Below are 17,076 nucleotides of genomic sequence, written 5' to 3'. Positions count from 1 at the left end.
TATTACATATAATTATATATTACATTGAAATTATACTTCAAGGTTCTAATGAAAACCAATGAGATGTGCAAGTCTGAACATCAACAAGAAATATCAAGTTAAAATATCTTGAGCCAATATCCCACACTTTCTTTCAGACTACCCAATTTCCCAAGGTTAAGAGCACAGGGTAAAAATAAGACAATATTCACCATTCTCAACTTTTGGGAGCAAAAAGCAATATAGAAATATAGTAATGTCCTAATTTTGTTATAATAGGTAAGCTACAGGAAGCTTTGTGATTCAGTATTGGCGATTACAATTTCTTAACCAATACTGTATTACTGAAATTGTCACAATAAAATACTTACTCCTCGTCTAGGATATTTTCTGGGGAAATGAAGCAATTCATATGCTGTTTTTTTAATAATAAATGGATCAAGGATTCTGATTTGGTTAGGCTTATAAATCATCTTCATTGCTGGTTTCTTCCAGAAGACATCAGTTGCCTATGGAACAAAAAGTGTGCCTTTAATAAGTTAAAGCCATACTTCTAGTGGTGGGATTCAGCCGGTTTGCACTGGTTCGGCAGAACCATTGCCTACTTTCTCTTGAGTTTGGGGAACCCGTTGTTAAAATGGCACTTGAAAAAAGTGGAGTTTGTATGCGCACCTGCCTCGTACTCACCCTGTGTCCGCCATGCTCTCCATGGTGTGCAGCAGCTGACCCAAGGCAGCCGGCCAGGCACAGGAAACAGTGGAGTCTGTGTGCACACCTGCCTTGCCTACATCAGCCATGCTCTCCACAGTGTGCTGCAGCTGATCCGAGGCCTGGAGAGCAAAGCTGACAGGTGAGTGTGCAGCAGGCGCACAGACTCTGCTGTTTTCGGCGGCGCTTCGCTGCCTGGCCAGCTGTCTCGGGTCAGCTGCAGCACGCCACGGAGAGCATGGCAGACGTGGGGCGAGCGCAAGGCTTTTTTGGGTGCCCTCCCAAGAAGTGGCATGGCGATTGTTCAGCAGACACGCCACGAATGGGGATTTACCATCCCCCAAGCCCTGTCATTGCCAAAGTGGATCCCAGGTTGCAATGTGTGCTGCAATGGAGACGGGAAGTGGAGCAGAAGGTGCGAGGGAAGGAGGAGGAGGGAGAAGAAAGAGGAAAAGCGGCTGAGAAGCGGGGCGTCCCGGCATCCAATCACTGCTGAAAACAGCAGAGTCTGTGTGTGTACCAGCTACACGTTCGCCCCGCATCAGCCATGCTCTCCACCCCTTGGATCAGCTGCAGCACACCGTGGAGAGCATGCCTAATGTGGGGTGAGAATGTGGCAGGCAGGCACACAGACTTCCTACTTCTTGTTTGCACTCTAAATTTCCATCTTAGCTCTGAGGCTACTCCTCCAAAGACACATAACGCCATTCTGCCAGTTCCAGCTAACTCCATTCCACTATAAAAATTACGTAGAGTATAAATCTTTGGATTTCCAAAAAATTATTTCTAGTAACATTAATTCTGATATATCTCACAATCTAGCACAGAAGCAGTTTATCAATATCTGAAGCACCCTGCTTTCAACAGAGGCAAGAAATGGGATTTTTAAGGAATCTGCTCAAATGTTCTACAGTTTATTATTAGATTTACACCCCATCTCTATTTTATTCAATGCAAAGTGGCATGCATAATATTCCCACTTATTTTTTCCCTAACAACTCTGCAAGATTGGTTGAAAGTCCATCCAACCCGCTTTTTTGATAGCAGAGAACTTGAACTCTTGCTCTCCCAGTTTCTAATCCAACACCTTAACCTTTACATCAGAATGATTTGTTCAAAGCTACCTTGTTTATGAGCAATCCAGTCTTTTTTCTTCTTCCTCACCCCACCTTTTAAAAAAATATTCTTACATTGTAAGTGGATTTTTATAATATTAATTATAAAAATAAGAGTTATTACTATTTTATTTGGGGAAAGGGTAACATCATTATTATTATGAGATTTTTTTAGCCTGAGTTTTTTAAAATATATTTGGTAAACTCAAGGACACATTATCAATATTATACACAATGTTTTTGTTTAACTCAGTAATTTCATCTATGTGTCACAACAAGTATGTTTAATTAATGCAGGAAGCAGAGATAAAATAATTGAAATTAAAAAAAACCTGAACTTGCTGGCCAATTTATAGATATAAATTTGAAGGGAAGGTGAAAAATATATTCCAAAAATACCAACCTAAAAGAGATCATTCTTACTTAGGACAATTCCCCATGGTTGTACACAACAGTATATTCACAACCAGTACACACTGCAAAGTGCTGTTCCCCTTTCTGGTAAGGAGAAAAATTAGACACATTGCTAGCACACACAACTTACCATTACATTGTGGCCACTTAATAGATTTGAAAGCCATTTTAAGTCATGGTGCTTGAAGACAATAAAAACTGCAATAGTTTTAGGATCATAGTGAAGTGGATCTGAAAAAATTGACTCCGGATAGAAAAGTCGGAATGTCGTTCTCCTTCCAACATCATCTTCATAGCCTATAACAGGTCCATTATTCATTCTATTGAAGAAAAATATTAATAGTTATGAAAAATCCCGTTTTTATTTGTGAAGTACAACTTCAAGACAGTGCATTCAAAAGCAGAATTTGTTCCAATAAGGCTGCATGCTAAGCTTGTAAGCCGCCCTGAGTCTTCGGAGAAGGGCGGGATATAAATGGAATTAAAATAAAAAAAATAAAATAAAATATATGCATATTTCACCTCTAAATACATAATAGATGCAATATGACAACAGGGAAGTTTGATTGAAATAATATTAGGTTACATGCCTTAACTCAACTGTTGGAACCTTTTGCTGTTATTTTGAGGAACACTTCCTGTGAGAGAAATTTGTCAAGAGACATAGAAGAACTGAAATCCCCCTCTTTTGTCAATGTTTCCTGCTCTTCCTCTTTTTGTCTTCCTACCAACCAGATTGCTAGAAGAGTAGACTATCTTTGTCAGAAGTCAGAACTGATACCACGCACAAGGTGTTTGAAATAGAAGCAAAACATTGCATGAAACTACCGAAGAGTGCACATGATGCAAAATCTGGCAAGACACTCATCCTTGAATTTAGTTTCTATTTGTTTCAGAAGAGTCAGCACATAGATGAAGTTCTTCTGCAGAAGTTTTTCAGAAGCATGTAAGCTATTCTGTTTGAGCAATAAAAACATAGAAAAGTTCCCCTTCAACTATGATACAGGAATATGGCAACATGCAGTTTACTACTTCTTCTTTAGCTTTGACTTGGGAGACCGGTGTGTGGTGTAGTTGGTTCACATGGTGTGGTAGGATGGAGGGTTTGTTGTCACTGTGTGTTGGGGGGAGAGAGCACGGGGGGGGGGGAGGCTCAGTTAATCTCAATGTACACATGTTGTACTTTGACAATAAAGGTTTATTTTTTTAATTATTTTATTTTATTTATCTGAATCAGCTGTACTTTCTCATAATTTCTTCCTAAAATATTATGGAAAGTATTGAATATACAATCTTGGGAGTTATTTCTCCTACATAAACTTTTTAGTATGTCTTTTGCTTTACACCTGCCCCTTAAAATGATATTTTCCCTAGTGTATATTTCAATTAAGTTACGCATTATAACCAAATGTATGAGTCTGATTATACCTTTAAGGCAACAGCTGCTCATGAAAACATATCTCTATTAAAACTCGTTAATTTTGAAGGTACAGCCAGGCTCCATGTTTACTATTTTGCTACAGGCTAACATAGCTCTGTACTTTGCTTGTAGCTCCTTTAAAAATAAAATAATAATAAAACAAAAGAAGTGGAGCAGGAAGGAGCAACCTAGGATGTCATCAAACATAAATGGACTACATTTAAAAAGTGACATTCTATTTTGCATAATAAAGTATCAGTTCTTAAATTTATCCATGAATTTATTACACAGTGTGCCATTACAGGTAGTTCTTCTTGTCAGAAGCTGGGATAGAGTTCAAAAGTACTATATGAGTTTATATTATGCTGCTTACACAAGAATCTGTTTTACTAATGGTCAAGGCAAACTTCATGTTAGACAGTGCTTTTTTTGTAAAAGAAAAAGGTGCCGGAACTCACACATTTATTTTATTTATTTATTTATTTAGATTTATATACTGCCCTTTCCCAAAGGACTCAGGGCGGTTTACAGGGTATTTAAAAGAAAATCAATACAAAAGTTAAAACAAATTAAAAAAGATTAAATGAAACCCTGAGAAAAAATAAAAACCCAGTTAACATTAAAAATTAAAAAATTCTCAGCCTGGGCCAGAGAGCTCGAAGAGCCAGGTCTTCAGGTCCCGGCGGAATGAACGGAGGTCGGGGGCAGTCCTAAGCTCCGTGGGCAGCTGGTTCCAAAGGGCAGGCGCGCCCACTGAGAAGGCCCTACCCCTGGGTGTTACCCGCCGGCAATCTTCATGACACATGTCATACAACCCGCCTTGCCTACTCTGCAAGGTTCCATCCAAAAAAGGTGCTGGAACTCCATTCTGAGCATTCTATGAGAAAAAAAAGCCCTGATGCTAGATAAGAGTCAATGGAATTCATGGGGGCTGGACTTAGATCTCTTGTGAGAGCAAAGTGGCTCCCAAAATAGTTTGACTCTGCCCTCGTTTCCTACACTTGCTTAATGACTACAACTGGGACAGTAACCCCACTGCTAATTACCCATCTGTAATTAAGTGAGACATCATATGTCTGCAATGGTCTTGCAACCTCACTTCCACTGTAATTGTTAATCAAATCACCCACAGTCATTAAATAAGACACCTCATAACTGCTCCTTGCAATTTTATTCCTGGCTTCTCCATTGACTCTGCTTGTTGGAAGTCAGCTGTGAAGTGTGAAAATTGTGATCACCTGACTGTGAGAACAATGTAACAATTGTAAATGCGAGGACAGATCATAAAGTTACTTTTTCAGTATCTGTGTGCATTGCCTTCTGCTATATATCAATATGCCATTTTCTGCCTCTTTTCCTCATAATTATAGGGGCCTATATGCATAATCATCAGGATGATGATGATGATACCCAAAAGAAAGCTAATGACAAAATACTTGGTTTCACAACAGAAAGTTTCTTTACCTAATTATCACATCGTAAGCATCAATTTTTTGACCCAGGTTCTTGTTTCGAAGAATTCCTCCATTGCCAACCACAATACATTTTTTACAGGATGAGCTGCTGAAGGATAAGAACACATCTATTAAGCATTATACAATAAATGTGTCTTTACAAACAGAAGGGCGATGTTAAATGTAATCCACTGAAAATATTACCATCAGTGTTCATATTCAGATGCCCTGAAGATGAGGAAGGAGACAAAGGGATTCTCTCTAAACTTAAAGGATAGAAAATCAACCTATTTCTGCAGATTAAGTCTATTGGATTTGAAATGGGTTTTTAAGCAGGAGGCAGAGCTCCCCAACCAACATCATTCCTGACAGTTTCTCATTTGTAAGCACAGTTTCCGAAGCTACTTTTCAGTTAAACTAGAGCAAAAAGGAAATGGAAAAGAGACATAGGACACTTTGCTTCAGCTGCAAAAGATATGCAATCACAAGATCCATTTTATTTCATTTTAGATTTTTGTTCATCTTGCACAATAGATAAAGATGATAGGCAAAAATTAGCTACTTTTAAAATTACATTTTCATGTCACTTAATTCACAGAGAGAGAAGGAAGAGGCATTATATAAGAAAGACTGCCAAAGCTTCTCTTTAGAAGTCTGCAGCTTTGGAAAGCCCCATAAACTGGCTTGCTAAGTAGTTTTCAATTAGGTCATCATTTTAAGTTTGACTGATTATACCAGTGTTTTTCAACCACTGTTCCGCGGCACACTAGTGTGCCGCGAGATGTTGCCTGGTGTGCCGTGGGAAAAATTGAAAAGTAATTATAAAATACTTTCTTTGTGTTTATTTGATTCCTATTCAAGAGAATTACTTTATATATAGTCAATATAGGCACAGAGTTAAATTTTTTAACATTTTCTAATGGTGGAGTGCCTCGTGATTTTTTTCATGAAACAAGTGTGCCTTTGCCCAAAAAAGGTTGAAAAACACTGGATTATACTATCAACTCAAGAACTGCCAAAAGCATCAAAACAATGCTTCTGTTAATGAAAAAAAATCTGCTATTAGAATTCTATTAAGAAATACAAAAAGCAGTATTATATCATAAGATGCATGGGTTTTCTTACAAAGCTCTCTAACATCAGATAAAAGATACAATCTTCACCTGTTATCTTCTGGGAACAGGTCACAGCTTTCAAGTTTTGAAAGTGCTTGTTGAAAATAGATTTCTGTAACACAAACATTTTATTTAAAAAAGAACCAGCATTTTATTGTCCCAACAAAATTTATCACAATTGATTTGAGTATAATTTATTGTTGCTGTAAAATTAAAGCGCATGCAGAACAGAGTTATGTGCAGGAACTTTTTTTGGGGATTTTTGGACCTAACACAAAGTAAGGCCACCTCAATCTAGATACCTGCATGAACATGACTTGCAAGCAGAATTTAAGCACCACATTCAACAATAAGGAATGTTATCCTGAGGCAATTCTCATTGCATCATATAAAAGACAGAAGCAGAATAATCTCTAGATATTTAATTACATTCCTAAACATATAATTGCAATCAGACCAAACACATTCTAAACATTTTATCCCCTTCTCAGCGAGTTTGATCTGCTGCTCAAATATATTTAGTAGAAGCATTTCATACAAGAACTATAACAAATGTCCTCAATTTGTTGACTCAGCCTTCCATCCTTCCGAGGTAGGTAAAATGAGGACCCAGATTGTTGGGGGTAATAAGCTGACTTTGTAAAAATGCCGCTTGGGGGGGGGGCGAAAGCCCTAATAAGCAGGCATATACATAGAATGAAGGCTATTGCTAAGCACATTAATTTGTGCTTCTTAGATTGTAAGCCGCCCTGAGTCTTCGGAGAAGGGCGGGATATAAATGGGATAAAAAAAAATGTGCAAGTTCTCAGTGTTGGGGTAATGGTCTTGTTCAGATACATATGGTTTATCCTCAGTATACAGTATACAGATATAGGAAGGCCTTACCCAGTATTACAAATGAAGGGAGTACAAGAAAGCAGATCCTGCATCTTTTAATTTTACTGCCAAAGCATATTGTTAATTTATGTTTCATTCTATTTCTATGCAACACTTCTGAAAACACTATGCCACTGAATAAAATAAAGAACACATCTTACATAACTGAAGCTTAACCATATGCTATTCATATTATATACCGGTAATGGTATCTGCAGTGGTTCCCAACTTTTAAGGCAGCAGGCACCCATTTCGTGGAAGACACTTTTTCCATGGACTGAGGGCGGGGGTGTTTTTCCCATGCACCATTAACATACCAACATTTACTTACCTGCATTCTTCACTCCATAAGGTAATTCAAACTTATTACTTCCACGATTTGCAGATATATCAATAAAATTATTTTTGCACAAGAAAGGACAGACATTATCCACCCTAAAGAGAAGGGGAAAATGCCTATTTGTATTTATGTGGTTACTTTACACTGCTTTTCAGACTACCCTATTTCTCACCAACTAAACTCTTAATTTAATATAATTAAACAACCCAAAAAAGGGAAATAACAATTGTAATAGATTCTTGACAGACATAAATACAAAAAATTACTGAAATAACAACAAAATTAAGATTTTCTGTAAGAACAGAGACACATTTTTGAAAGACTTATTCCAGAAATATAGCGTGAAAATTGAAAAAGGCCTTTTCTCTGATATCCATACTGTCTAATGAAATGTGATGAGTAAGATAGCCAGGCATCTTACTAGGATTTCAGTATAATGAAGCAGACCATCACATAAACATATGAATGTGCTTATTTGAATTAGCAGATCAAAGGAGAAATATAGTCCTTAAAACTGAAAAACAAAAGTTATTCCACTGCTAATCAGAAAAAAGTGAAACCATCATAGAGAAATAGCTCATTAATCAGAAAAGACTAAAATAAGACATTTCAATCAGGAATTTATTAGAAACAAATCAATATAATTTCCAAAAGGTAGACTGAGCTGGGACACCATATCATGTCAGTTCACTAAAAGATTCTGGCAAAATTTCCATTGAGCATAGTTTAAGAGTCACAGCATCTCTAAACAGGTTTTTGAAAAATCCTACTGAATCTTGTATCATAGCTTCTCTTTGAAGATTTAGGATAGCATACTTTCAGTGCCCTATATCTTCTAATTCTCTTTCCTCAGAAAGTGAGAGAGTCCAGAAGGACCAATGAAAGGTCTAGGAGAATCAATAGAATCAATCTTCATATCACTGACAAGAACTATTTTTGTCACTAAACCAGACATGAACTATGGAATGGATCCAAATAAACAATTTCCTTTGAAACAGCATTGTATTAAGAAGATATTGCCTGGTCTAAGAATTTGCTCAAAAATAGTACACCAGCTCCTGGGTAATACTTGTTCTGGTCAATTGTACAAATTAGGAATTCATTATTTCCACCTTCAAGACAAACAGATTCCTGAATGAAGCATATGAAATGCCCCACACTTGTAAGCAGTTTGTTCACATCCTCAGATGTACAATGTGAAATATATCTATAACCAGACCAGCTATTTTATCTCTGGCCCTCAGATAATATATATACATATATGCACACTTTTGAATGAGTGTTACTCATTATGACTGCCTGGATTAGTCTCTGCAGTTATCTTGGCAAGATCAAGCAATGTCAAGTGATTTGCCACTACCTTCTTCCTAGAACTGAGATCACCCTTCATGACTAATGCAGAATTAGAACATACTGTCTCCTGGTTTCTAGTCTGTACCTTAACTACTTCACCAAACTAGCTCTTCTTATACGTTGGATACAACTATAAAATAGCTTTATTTCTATAAACTGAAGATGGACTTTTAGAACATTGTTGTTATATCAATAACTATGTCAGCTTATTGTTTGGGAAGTTGGTGACTTCCCAAAAAAATTTAAAAAATATTTTTTCAGAATAGGAAACACCCAATATACGATAAAGTAAGCATTTTCCAAACAGTTTCCTACTCTGATACAAAGTAAGAAGTAAGAAGTAAGTAAGAAGTCCACAGAGGCTTCAATATATGTTAAGAAAATAACTACAACTTCAAGATAAATATATTCAATGAAAACAATGCTAAAATTGTGAACACGTGTTTATTTATTTAGAAGATTAAGTATTAGGCTTTATTTCAGTACAATTATGTTTGCAATAAGCAGATGGGATCTATGACAATTCACCATGGCCAACTCACTACGGGATAACTTTATTTATTTTAAATAATTAAATGGAATTGTTCCGCAGTGAGTTGTCCCATGGCAAGTTGGCCATGGTGAGTTGGCTGCAGCAAATTGGCCATGACAAGTTGTCCCATTCCCAATAATGCATTACGATATGCCCATGACAAAATAATGTGCACAAAGATTTGGGATTAAGGGGCAGAATTAAGAGTATATCTGGGCATGTCTGGCTTCTTTAACTATTTAAGGAGTTGACCAAATGTATGCAATTGCCAGTATTGGAGGCTCTTTTTGCAGTATTAGCCGTTCAGTATTAGGACATTTTTATTCTGCAAAATTCAGTTTGTAAAATCATAGAAATATTTAGAAACTTACATTTCATCAGAACTTTTAATGTACATACCATACACATGTCTAGGGTGACAAATCAGATTTTAAAACATATTTTTTGTCACTGCTTATTTGTGTTTATTAGAACCCATATTTGAAATTATATTTCTAAACAGACAGTCCCTTTACTTTGAAGAAGAGTAGGCATTCTGTGAAAAAAACATGTTCTTATATCACTTACATAATGCAGGGTCCCTTTTTCTCTTGAATTAGAACTTCTTTCCTGAAATTGATTCTCTGACACTGATGTCTTTTCACCCTGACTTTTACTGCTGCTAATAGAACAATGGCACAATCTTCCTATCAAACTAATCTTCTATGTTTTTGATTTCATAGTGACTTGACACATATTTGCAATTTAAATCTGCATTTAATGTATCTTCTTTTTACTATGAAAAAGCAAATTCATTTGGAAATAAAATATTTCAGTACAGTAGTAGCAATATAAATAGTAAGAGACAACACAACCACTTTAAGTAATATGACATAGAAAGCCCTATCCCAATCAAGCCCAATAGTAAAATTAGAACATTTGCTTTATATGCACAAAGGGTAACATTTGATGTCCCATATCTTCAGGAAGACAGAAAAGATTTGCTATCTGAAATACTAAAAAAATTTCCCCTCGCCCCCCCCCTCCTCAACAATTTGCATTTTAGAAATGCATAAACCAAATTATCAATTAAAAAAATAAACTAAAAATGCACTCCTACAGGTGAGAAAAGTCTGCGGATGTAAAAAAACATTTGTACTATTAAAAGTCAGAAGTTAAACCTAGCAGTTACATATTCAAACCTTATTTCTAATAATAAGAGGTTCTTGTAGCCATTTCTGAAGAAAATGCACTTGGAATGTACTCTGTCAATATTATATTGGTTTAGGCATGGCACAGTTCAATTGATATTGGTGCTTTTTTAGATTATAGTAATCTATACTCTAGAGCAGGGATCTCCAAACCTGCTGACTGAGGAATTCTGGGAGTTGAAGTCCACAAGACTTAAAACTGGCAAGTTTGGAGACCCCTGCTATAGAATTTTAAGTTGCTATGCCTTTGGATAAGTCTTCATTAGTAGGCAATTGAATTTAAACTCTCTGTCACTTGATAAGGGTCATGTGGATAGTTCTGAGCTTGTTCTTCAAGAGAATGTAGCCCTATCACTAATCTAAATATTTTCATCATTTTCTTTTCTTACTCACATTTTGAAAACAGAAACATTGGTTTTGAAACTGCAACGTTTTCTATCCAGAAGGGACAATCTAGAAAAGGAAGAAGAGATTGTATTAAAATAGACTGACAGAAGGTGATGATTCCAGTTTATATAAAATTTGATAGTTTAACCTAATGCTTTTTAAAAAGGTAAAGGTAAAGGTAAACGTGCTAGTCGTTTCCAACCCTAGCGGCCGGTGCTCATCTCTGTTTCAAAGCCAAAGAGCCAGCGCTTGTCTGAGGACGTCTCCGTGGTCATGTGGCCGGCATGACTAGACGCCAAAGGCGCACAGAAGGCTGTTACCTTCCCACCATAGTGGTCCCTATTTTTCTACTTGCATTTTTACGTGCTTTTGAACTGCTAGGTTGGCAGAAGCTGGGACGAGTAACATGCGCTCACTCTGTTACGCAGCACTCGGGATTCAACCCGCCAAACTGCCAACCTTCTGATCGACAAGCTCAGCGTCCTAACCCACTGAGCCACTGCGTCCCTTTTTAGAAATAGGTAATTGCACTGGTAAAATATAAAGAGCAAATTACCAGTTACAAACAATACTACTTATTTCTCCTAGGTCAGGGCTTTTCAACCTTTTCAGCCATTGTACCACTTTTAGGATATGGCAACATCCAAGTACCACCAGTCGCCTAGCAAGGTGTCAAAAACTTGATGACCAAAAAAAAAAAGGAAAAAAGTGATAAAGTACAGGTAGTCCTCGACTTGCAACATTCGCTTAGTGACTGTTCAAAGTTACAATGGCACTGAAAAAGTGCCCCCCAAGCCACAGCCGAGCAAGACACCTGCCTGCCCACCTAGCATGCTTTTCCTCCTGTCCGAGGTTTTCATTGTTGTGAGCATTTCTGTTGAGGATTGGCAGTGGGGATGGGGGGGGGGGAGTTTGGTTTTTATTCCTCCCCATCTGCTGGATGGTTGCAGCAGGTTTTGGTCACTTCACATGACCCTGGGACACTGTGACCGTCATAAATATGAAACAGTTGCCAAGCATCTGAATGTAAATCAGAAGATCCTGGAGATGCTGCAACATTCCAGCTGATCTGTGCTTCTTCAGGGCTCAGCAGAAGCGCCAGGATCAGCGCCGAGCTCCAGCTGGAGCCTGGCGCTGATCCTGCTGCTTACACTGAGCCCTGACAGCCACAAAGAAGCGCCAATCAGCTGGAAATTAGCACTGATCCTGGTGCTTCCACTGAGCCTTGACAGCCCTGCAGCTCCAGCCATTTCTCGTTCAGGCTTGTGCGGTGCTGCCACCGGTTCAGCTCATGCCCCTCCCCCACTACCACTTTTCTAGGATGGCCACGTATCACCTGCCAGGTGCCAATGTACCACAGGTGGTACCCAAAGCCCTGTCCTAGGCTACCAAGTGCAATGATCTCAGTTGGAAAAATTATACTTAAAATTAATTATCAATTTGGAAAGGACTGTAGAAATCATCTATTCCAACCTCTTGCTCAGGGGCAGGATTTGCTAAAGCATCTCTTATAGATAACAATCCGGCCTTTGTTTCAATACCCTTGGTGCTATTATTTAAAAGTGTTTATTTAAAAGTATTTATTTATATACCACATAATCCGATGGTCCTAGAAGACTCAAAAAATGCAATTAGTCTACAACTGGAGCTATAATGTTTATTTACTATACTTGCCTGCTACTCATTCCTGAAGGCCCCAAGTGGCTAATGACAAAAAATCCCTCAAGTAAAAATAAAGCCATTATTAAAACTCTCAGCATCATCAGATAGGACCAAGGAAAATATAAAGTCATTGGTTCAACACTAAACCCTAACTTTCACAGCATGCCTTCTACTTGGCCAGGTGGGAAAGTTGGGCATAAAATGCTCCTCTGAAACCTGGGGAAAGGACAGATCCTAGACAATTTCATTCATGATCTGCTGAAACTGGTGTGCAACCACGTTTTCCACCATTTTCCCAGAGAAAGGGAGATTGGATGCTGGATGAAGATTGTCTAGCAATGGCATCTTACAAAGGGGACAAACCAACACCTCTTTAAGAGGCGAAGAAACAATCCCCTCTCTAGGAAGAGTTTGCCATCACCAGAACTCAACCACATGTCACTTCCTGGGCATCTTTAGCTAGTCAGGAGAGACATGGATATAATGAGCAAGTGGCCAAGCTCACAATTATAAGGTACCTGTCCAGTTCCTTAGGCTCACAACTTCAAACCATTCCCAAATAACATGGAAGACTATGCCAAAGTATCTCCACAGGACTTCCACCAAGGCTGACATCTACTTGGGAATGAATCCAAGCAATTTTGTCTCATAGATGCCTTGCAAATTCCTTTGCATATCTGTGCAGGTAAATCTCCAAGTGACCTCTACCCAAGACCGCTTGGGTTAAACAGAGGCAGCAGACAGCTATCTGTGAACACAATAAGAATGAAGAAGTACTGATGCTTCACTGCCCTGAACTTAAGACCAAGACAGTTCTAACCCATGTTCAATTAAGTTCATCCTTCACTGATCTCCAGTGTCACTCTAGATGGTTCTTCTCCCATTTCTTTTGCCTCAACTATTTTATAAACCAGGAAGTGTGATGAGAACCCATAGGAGGAAAGCGGTTGCAGGGGTGCAAACCAATTCAAAGCTTTGTCACCCTCTCATGCCAAGTGATGATCAAGGCCAAACCTCATTTAGACCATACAGCAGACCATCAGGAACAACTCCCAGCTCTCTCTGGAGCACATCTGGGACCATGTCACCAAGGGTGGACCAATTTAATAGGCCCCAGCACCCTATGGCAGGGGGCAGTGCAAGAGAATCTCATAGTTACCAGTGAATAACTGGACCATAACAAATGCAGTTTTGCCCAAATCCATCTTATACACTGGGTGCAGCTCAGTATGCTGACATTACTACTTTGGGAGATGTACCCACTCTCTAAAGACTTCTGGGTACAATTCAAGGGACTGGTTATCACCTATAAAATTCTCCCAAGTACAAGACTGAGTTATTTGTGGAGCTTCCCATTTCCAATTGCCTCTGGTGGTCCCATAAGATCTAGCAGAACTGGACATTTCGGTTCCTTGGTGAGACCCAGGAAGCATGCCTTTTCTGTTGCAGTGCTTTCCCTGTGGAACACCATTTCCTCTAATATCCAGATGGTCCCAACTCTAATGGCATTCCAGAAGGCCCTGAAGACCTGTTTTCAGGGATATTGGTCAGAGTGTGGGATCAGCCCATCTAGAAATGTTGAATGTTCAATGCATATTGAATAGAATATGCAATGCCCGGCCTTGGATATTGTTACTGTTTTTCTCTTCTGGATATTTTTTTGTCTTTTTCTTTTTAAAACCCTTATCTTTGTAAGCCACCCAGAGTTCGTTTTACAAATTGAGTAACTATATATACCAAATAAAATGTCATTCATTTCTAAAAAATGTTTCTGTCAAAGTCAGGCACCTGAAAGGAGGAGGAAAATCTCTGAGTTGGTACTACCTAGCACCTGATAAACAAATATAAGGAATTATGAGGGAATGGAGTTGCTGTCTGCGCTTGGGAAAAGCAGCTGAAGCAAGGCAGGAACACCTCCCACTCCCAATTCAACAAAGCTAAGCTCATGCTTTTTCCCCCCACAAAGGGCTGTAAAAGTTTAAAGCCCCAGAAACATGACAGGATACGGGATCAATGCATTCCCCCATTGAGTTTACTCACAAGCATCCATGCTAGTGTCCAAGCTGCCTGGCATATTGAGACAAACCCTGGTGTTTCAGGGACTTTTTGAGGTCCAAAGGTAGTTTCATACTACACAGCCCCTCTAGTCTACAAAAGCTCCTGGAAGGGGATAACTATCTATGAGCCTTGGGGTTTGTGTCATTGAGAAAGGAATACAGGTAGTCCTCAAGTTATAACCACAACTGACTCCCAAATTTACGTTGCTGAGTGAAACATTTAAGTGACTTTGCCCATTTTATGACTTTTCTCGCCATAGTTGTTAAGTGAATTATTGCATTTAAGTTAGTAGCATGGTTGTTAAGTGAATCTGGATTCTCCACTGACTTTGCTTGTCAGAAGGTCACAGCTTTTGTGAAATTCTGACAAGCAAAATCAATGGAGAATCCAGATTCACTTAACAACCATGTTACTAACTTAACAAATGCAATAATTCAAGAAAAGTCATAAAATGGGCAAAGGAGCCCAGAACACTACAGCCGTCATAAATATGAACCACTTGCCAAGCATCTGAATTTTGATCATGTGACCATGGGGGTGGTGCAACTGCCTAAGTGTGAAAAATGGTCATAAGTCTTTTTTTTCAGTGCCATTGTAACTTTGAATGGTCACTAAATGAACTGTTGTAAGTCAAGGACTATCTGTACTTGGCAGAAGAGATCTATAGTTATTTTTAGCTCCACATCAATCTTCTTTACATTTTTTTAACTAGAGCTTTTGATTTCCATTAACTTATTTAATAAATCACTTTAGCTTTCCTTTCATTTATATGTTCATTGCTTCCTAGTCCCTGAATCTACTGTGGCAAAACAATGAGGCACTTGTGGTTTACTGCTAAGTCATGTCCAACTCTTCACAACCCATGGACCATAGCACGCCAGGCCCCCATGTCCTCCACTGTCATCCCAGTGTCCAAATTCATGTTCATTGGGTCAATGACACTAGCTAACCATCTCATCCTCTGCAATCCCCTTTTCCTTATGCCTTCAATCTTTCTCAACATCGGGGTCTTTTCCAATATGTCCTCTCGTTATTAAGTGCTCAAAGTATTTGAACTTCAGCTTAAGTATCTGACCTTCCAAAGAACAATCAGGGTTTATTTCCTTTAGGATAACTGATTTAATTTATTTTCAGTCTAAAGGACTCTCAAAAATCTTTTCCAGCATCTCAATTTGAAAGTATCAATTCTTTGGTGCTCAGCTTTCCTTACAGGCCAACTCTCACAGTCATACATTATTCCTGGGCAAACCATAGCTTTGACTGTATTGACCTTTGTCAGTGAGGTGATGTATCTGCTTTTTAATAGGCTCTCTAGATCTGCCATAGCCTTTTTCCCAAGAAGCAAGCATCTTTTAGTTTCATCACTGCAAACTGCCATCTGCACTGATCTTGGAGTCCAAAAAATAAAATAAAATCTGTTAACTGTTTCTATTTCTTCCCTTTATACTTGCCAGGAAGTGAAGGGATGTGATACCATGATCTTAGTTTTTTAATGTTTACTTTCAAGACAGCTTTTCCACTCTCCTCCTTTACTGTCATCAAGATGGTTTTTAGTTCCTCTTCACTTTCTGCCATTAAAGTATATCATCTGCATATCTGAGGTGTTATTTCTCCCGGCAATCTTAATTCTGGCTTGCGATTCCTCCAGCCCGGCATTTTACGTGATGTACTCTGCACATAAGTTAAATAAGCAGGGTGAAAATATATGGCCTTGTCGTATTTTGAACCAAGCAATTGTTCCAGGTCCGTCTTCTTGACCTGCATACACTTGGCACTTAGAACAGCAGTAATTCTGCACTAAGTTGCATTTCATTTTTGTTCTACCCTTCCAACAGCTTTGCTTCCTAAACATAGCAACCTGCTTTCTAGCTCCTGAATGTCACAGGGATTACAGAAGTCTTTCACGTAATTTAGCCACATGTACAAATAATCAGGACAAAGGAAAAGATGGCTTATCTAGGAATATATTGACATTACCCCAAGCTGTTGGTCTTCCACAGGTTGCTGTGTAATACAGCATACATCACTCCAGCACCCAGGAGAATCATGAATAAGATCTGTTTCATGACCAGCATGCCTGAAACACAAATATTAAATGAGGCTTTTATCTCTAAAAGTTAATTGTAGGCATGAGTACAGTAGAAAAGAACTCTTAATTTATACGATTCACTAGTTATTTACTGATGAATAATTTCTTTCTCAGACTTTCAAGTATAAGCAAATAATCTTTATTTCTATAGGGCTTCCATTATATAATGGTGTTTATTTACTCTTTGATTATGACTATGCTCTGCCATTAGTTATACTTACTGAGATTTTAAATCAAACACTTTTTTAAAAATGAATTTTCTCATGGGGGAGGGGGGAGAGGGTAGGATCCCGAACACACTGCTGATCTATTATGTATTATGTTCAACCACAGCATATTATCCTATCCCATAATCATCTGTCCATGGACATCTTTTAACACAGA

General features: G+C 38.3%; 1 protein-coding gene across 5 annotated transcripts in view; it reads right to left on the bottom strand.

The window, feature by feature from the left end:
• Positions 1 to 17,076, bottom strand: part of ST3GAL6 (ST3 beta-galactoside alpha-2,3-sialyltransferase 6) — a 64,050-nt gene that overhangs the window by 12,572 nt on the left and 34,402 nt on the right. For 4 of the 5 annotated variants that reach the window (XM_081327603.1, XM_081327600.1, XM_081327602.1 and 1 more), the window contains 7 exons: positions 16,581 to 16,680; positions 10,890 to 10,949; positions 7,413 to 7,516; positions 6,254 to 6,317; positions 5,101 to 5,199; positions 2,347 to 2,536; positions 351 to 488 (listed from right to left, as the gene is read on the bottom strand). In XM_081327603.1, coding sequence (XP_081183729.1) covers positions 351 to 488; positions 2,347 to 2,536; positions 5,101 to 5,199; positions 6,254 to 6,317; positions 7,413 to 7,516; positions 10,890 to 10,949; positions 16,581 to 16,678 — 753 coding nt within the window. In that variant the 5' untranslated portion in view covers positions 16,679 to 16,680. The remainder of the gene's footprint in view (positions 1 to 350; positions 489 to 2,346; positions 2,537 to 5,100; positions 5,200 to 6,253; positions 6,318 to 7,412; positions 7,517 to 10,889; positions 10,950 to 16,580; positions 16,681 to 17,076) is intronic. The other variant, XM_081327601.1, reaches the window with a different exon arrangement.

The sequence above is a fragment of the Vipera berus genome (assembly GCF_964194415.1).
Source record: "Vipera berus genome assembly, chromosome: 4".
Classification (NCBI taxonomy): domain Eukaryota; kingdom Metazoa; phylum Chordata; class Lepidosauria; order Squamata; family Viperidae; genus Vipera; species Vipera berus.
The sequence above is the reverse complement of the archived record's forward strand: the minus strand, read 5'-3'. Positions and strand labels throughout refer to the sequence as shown.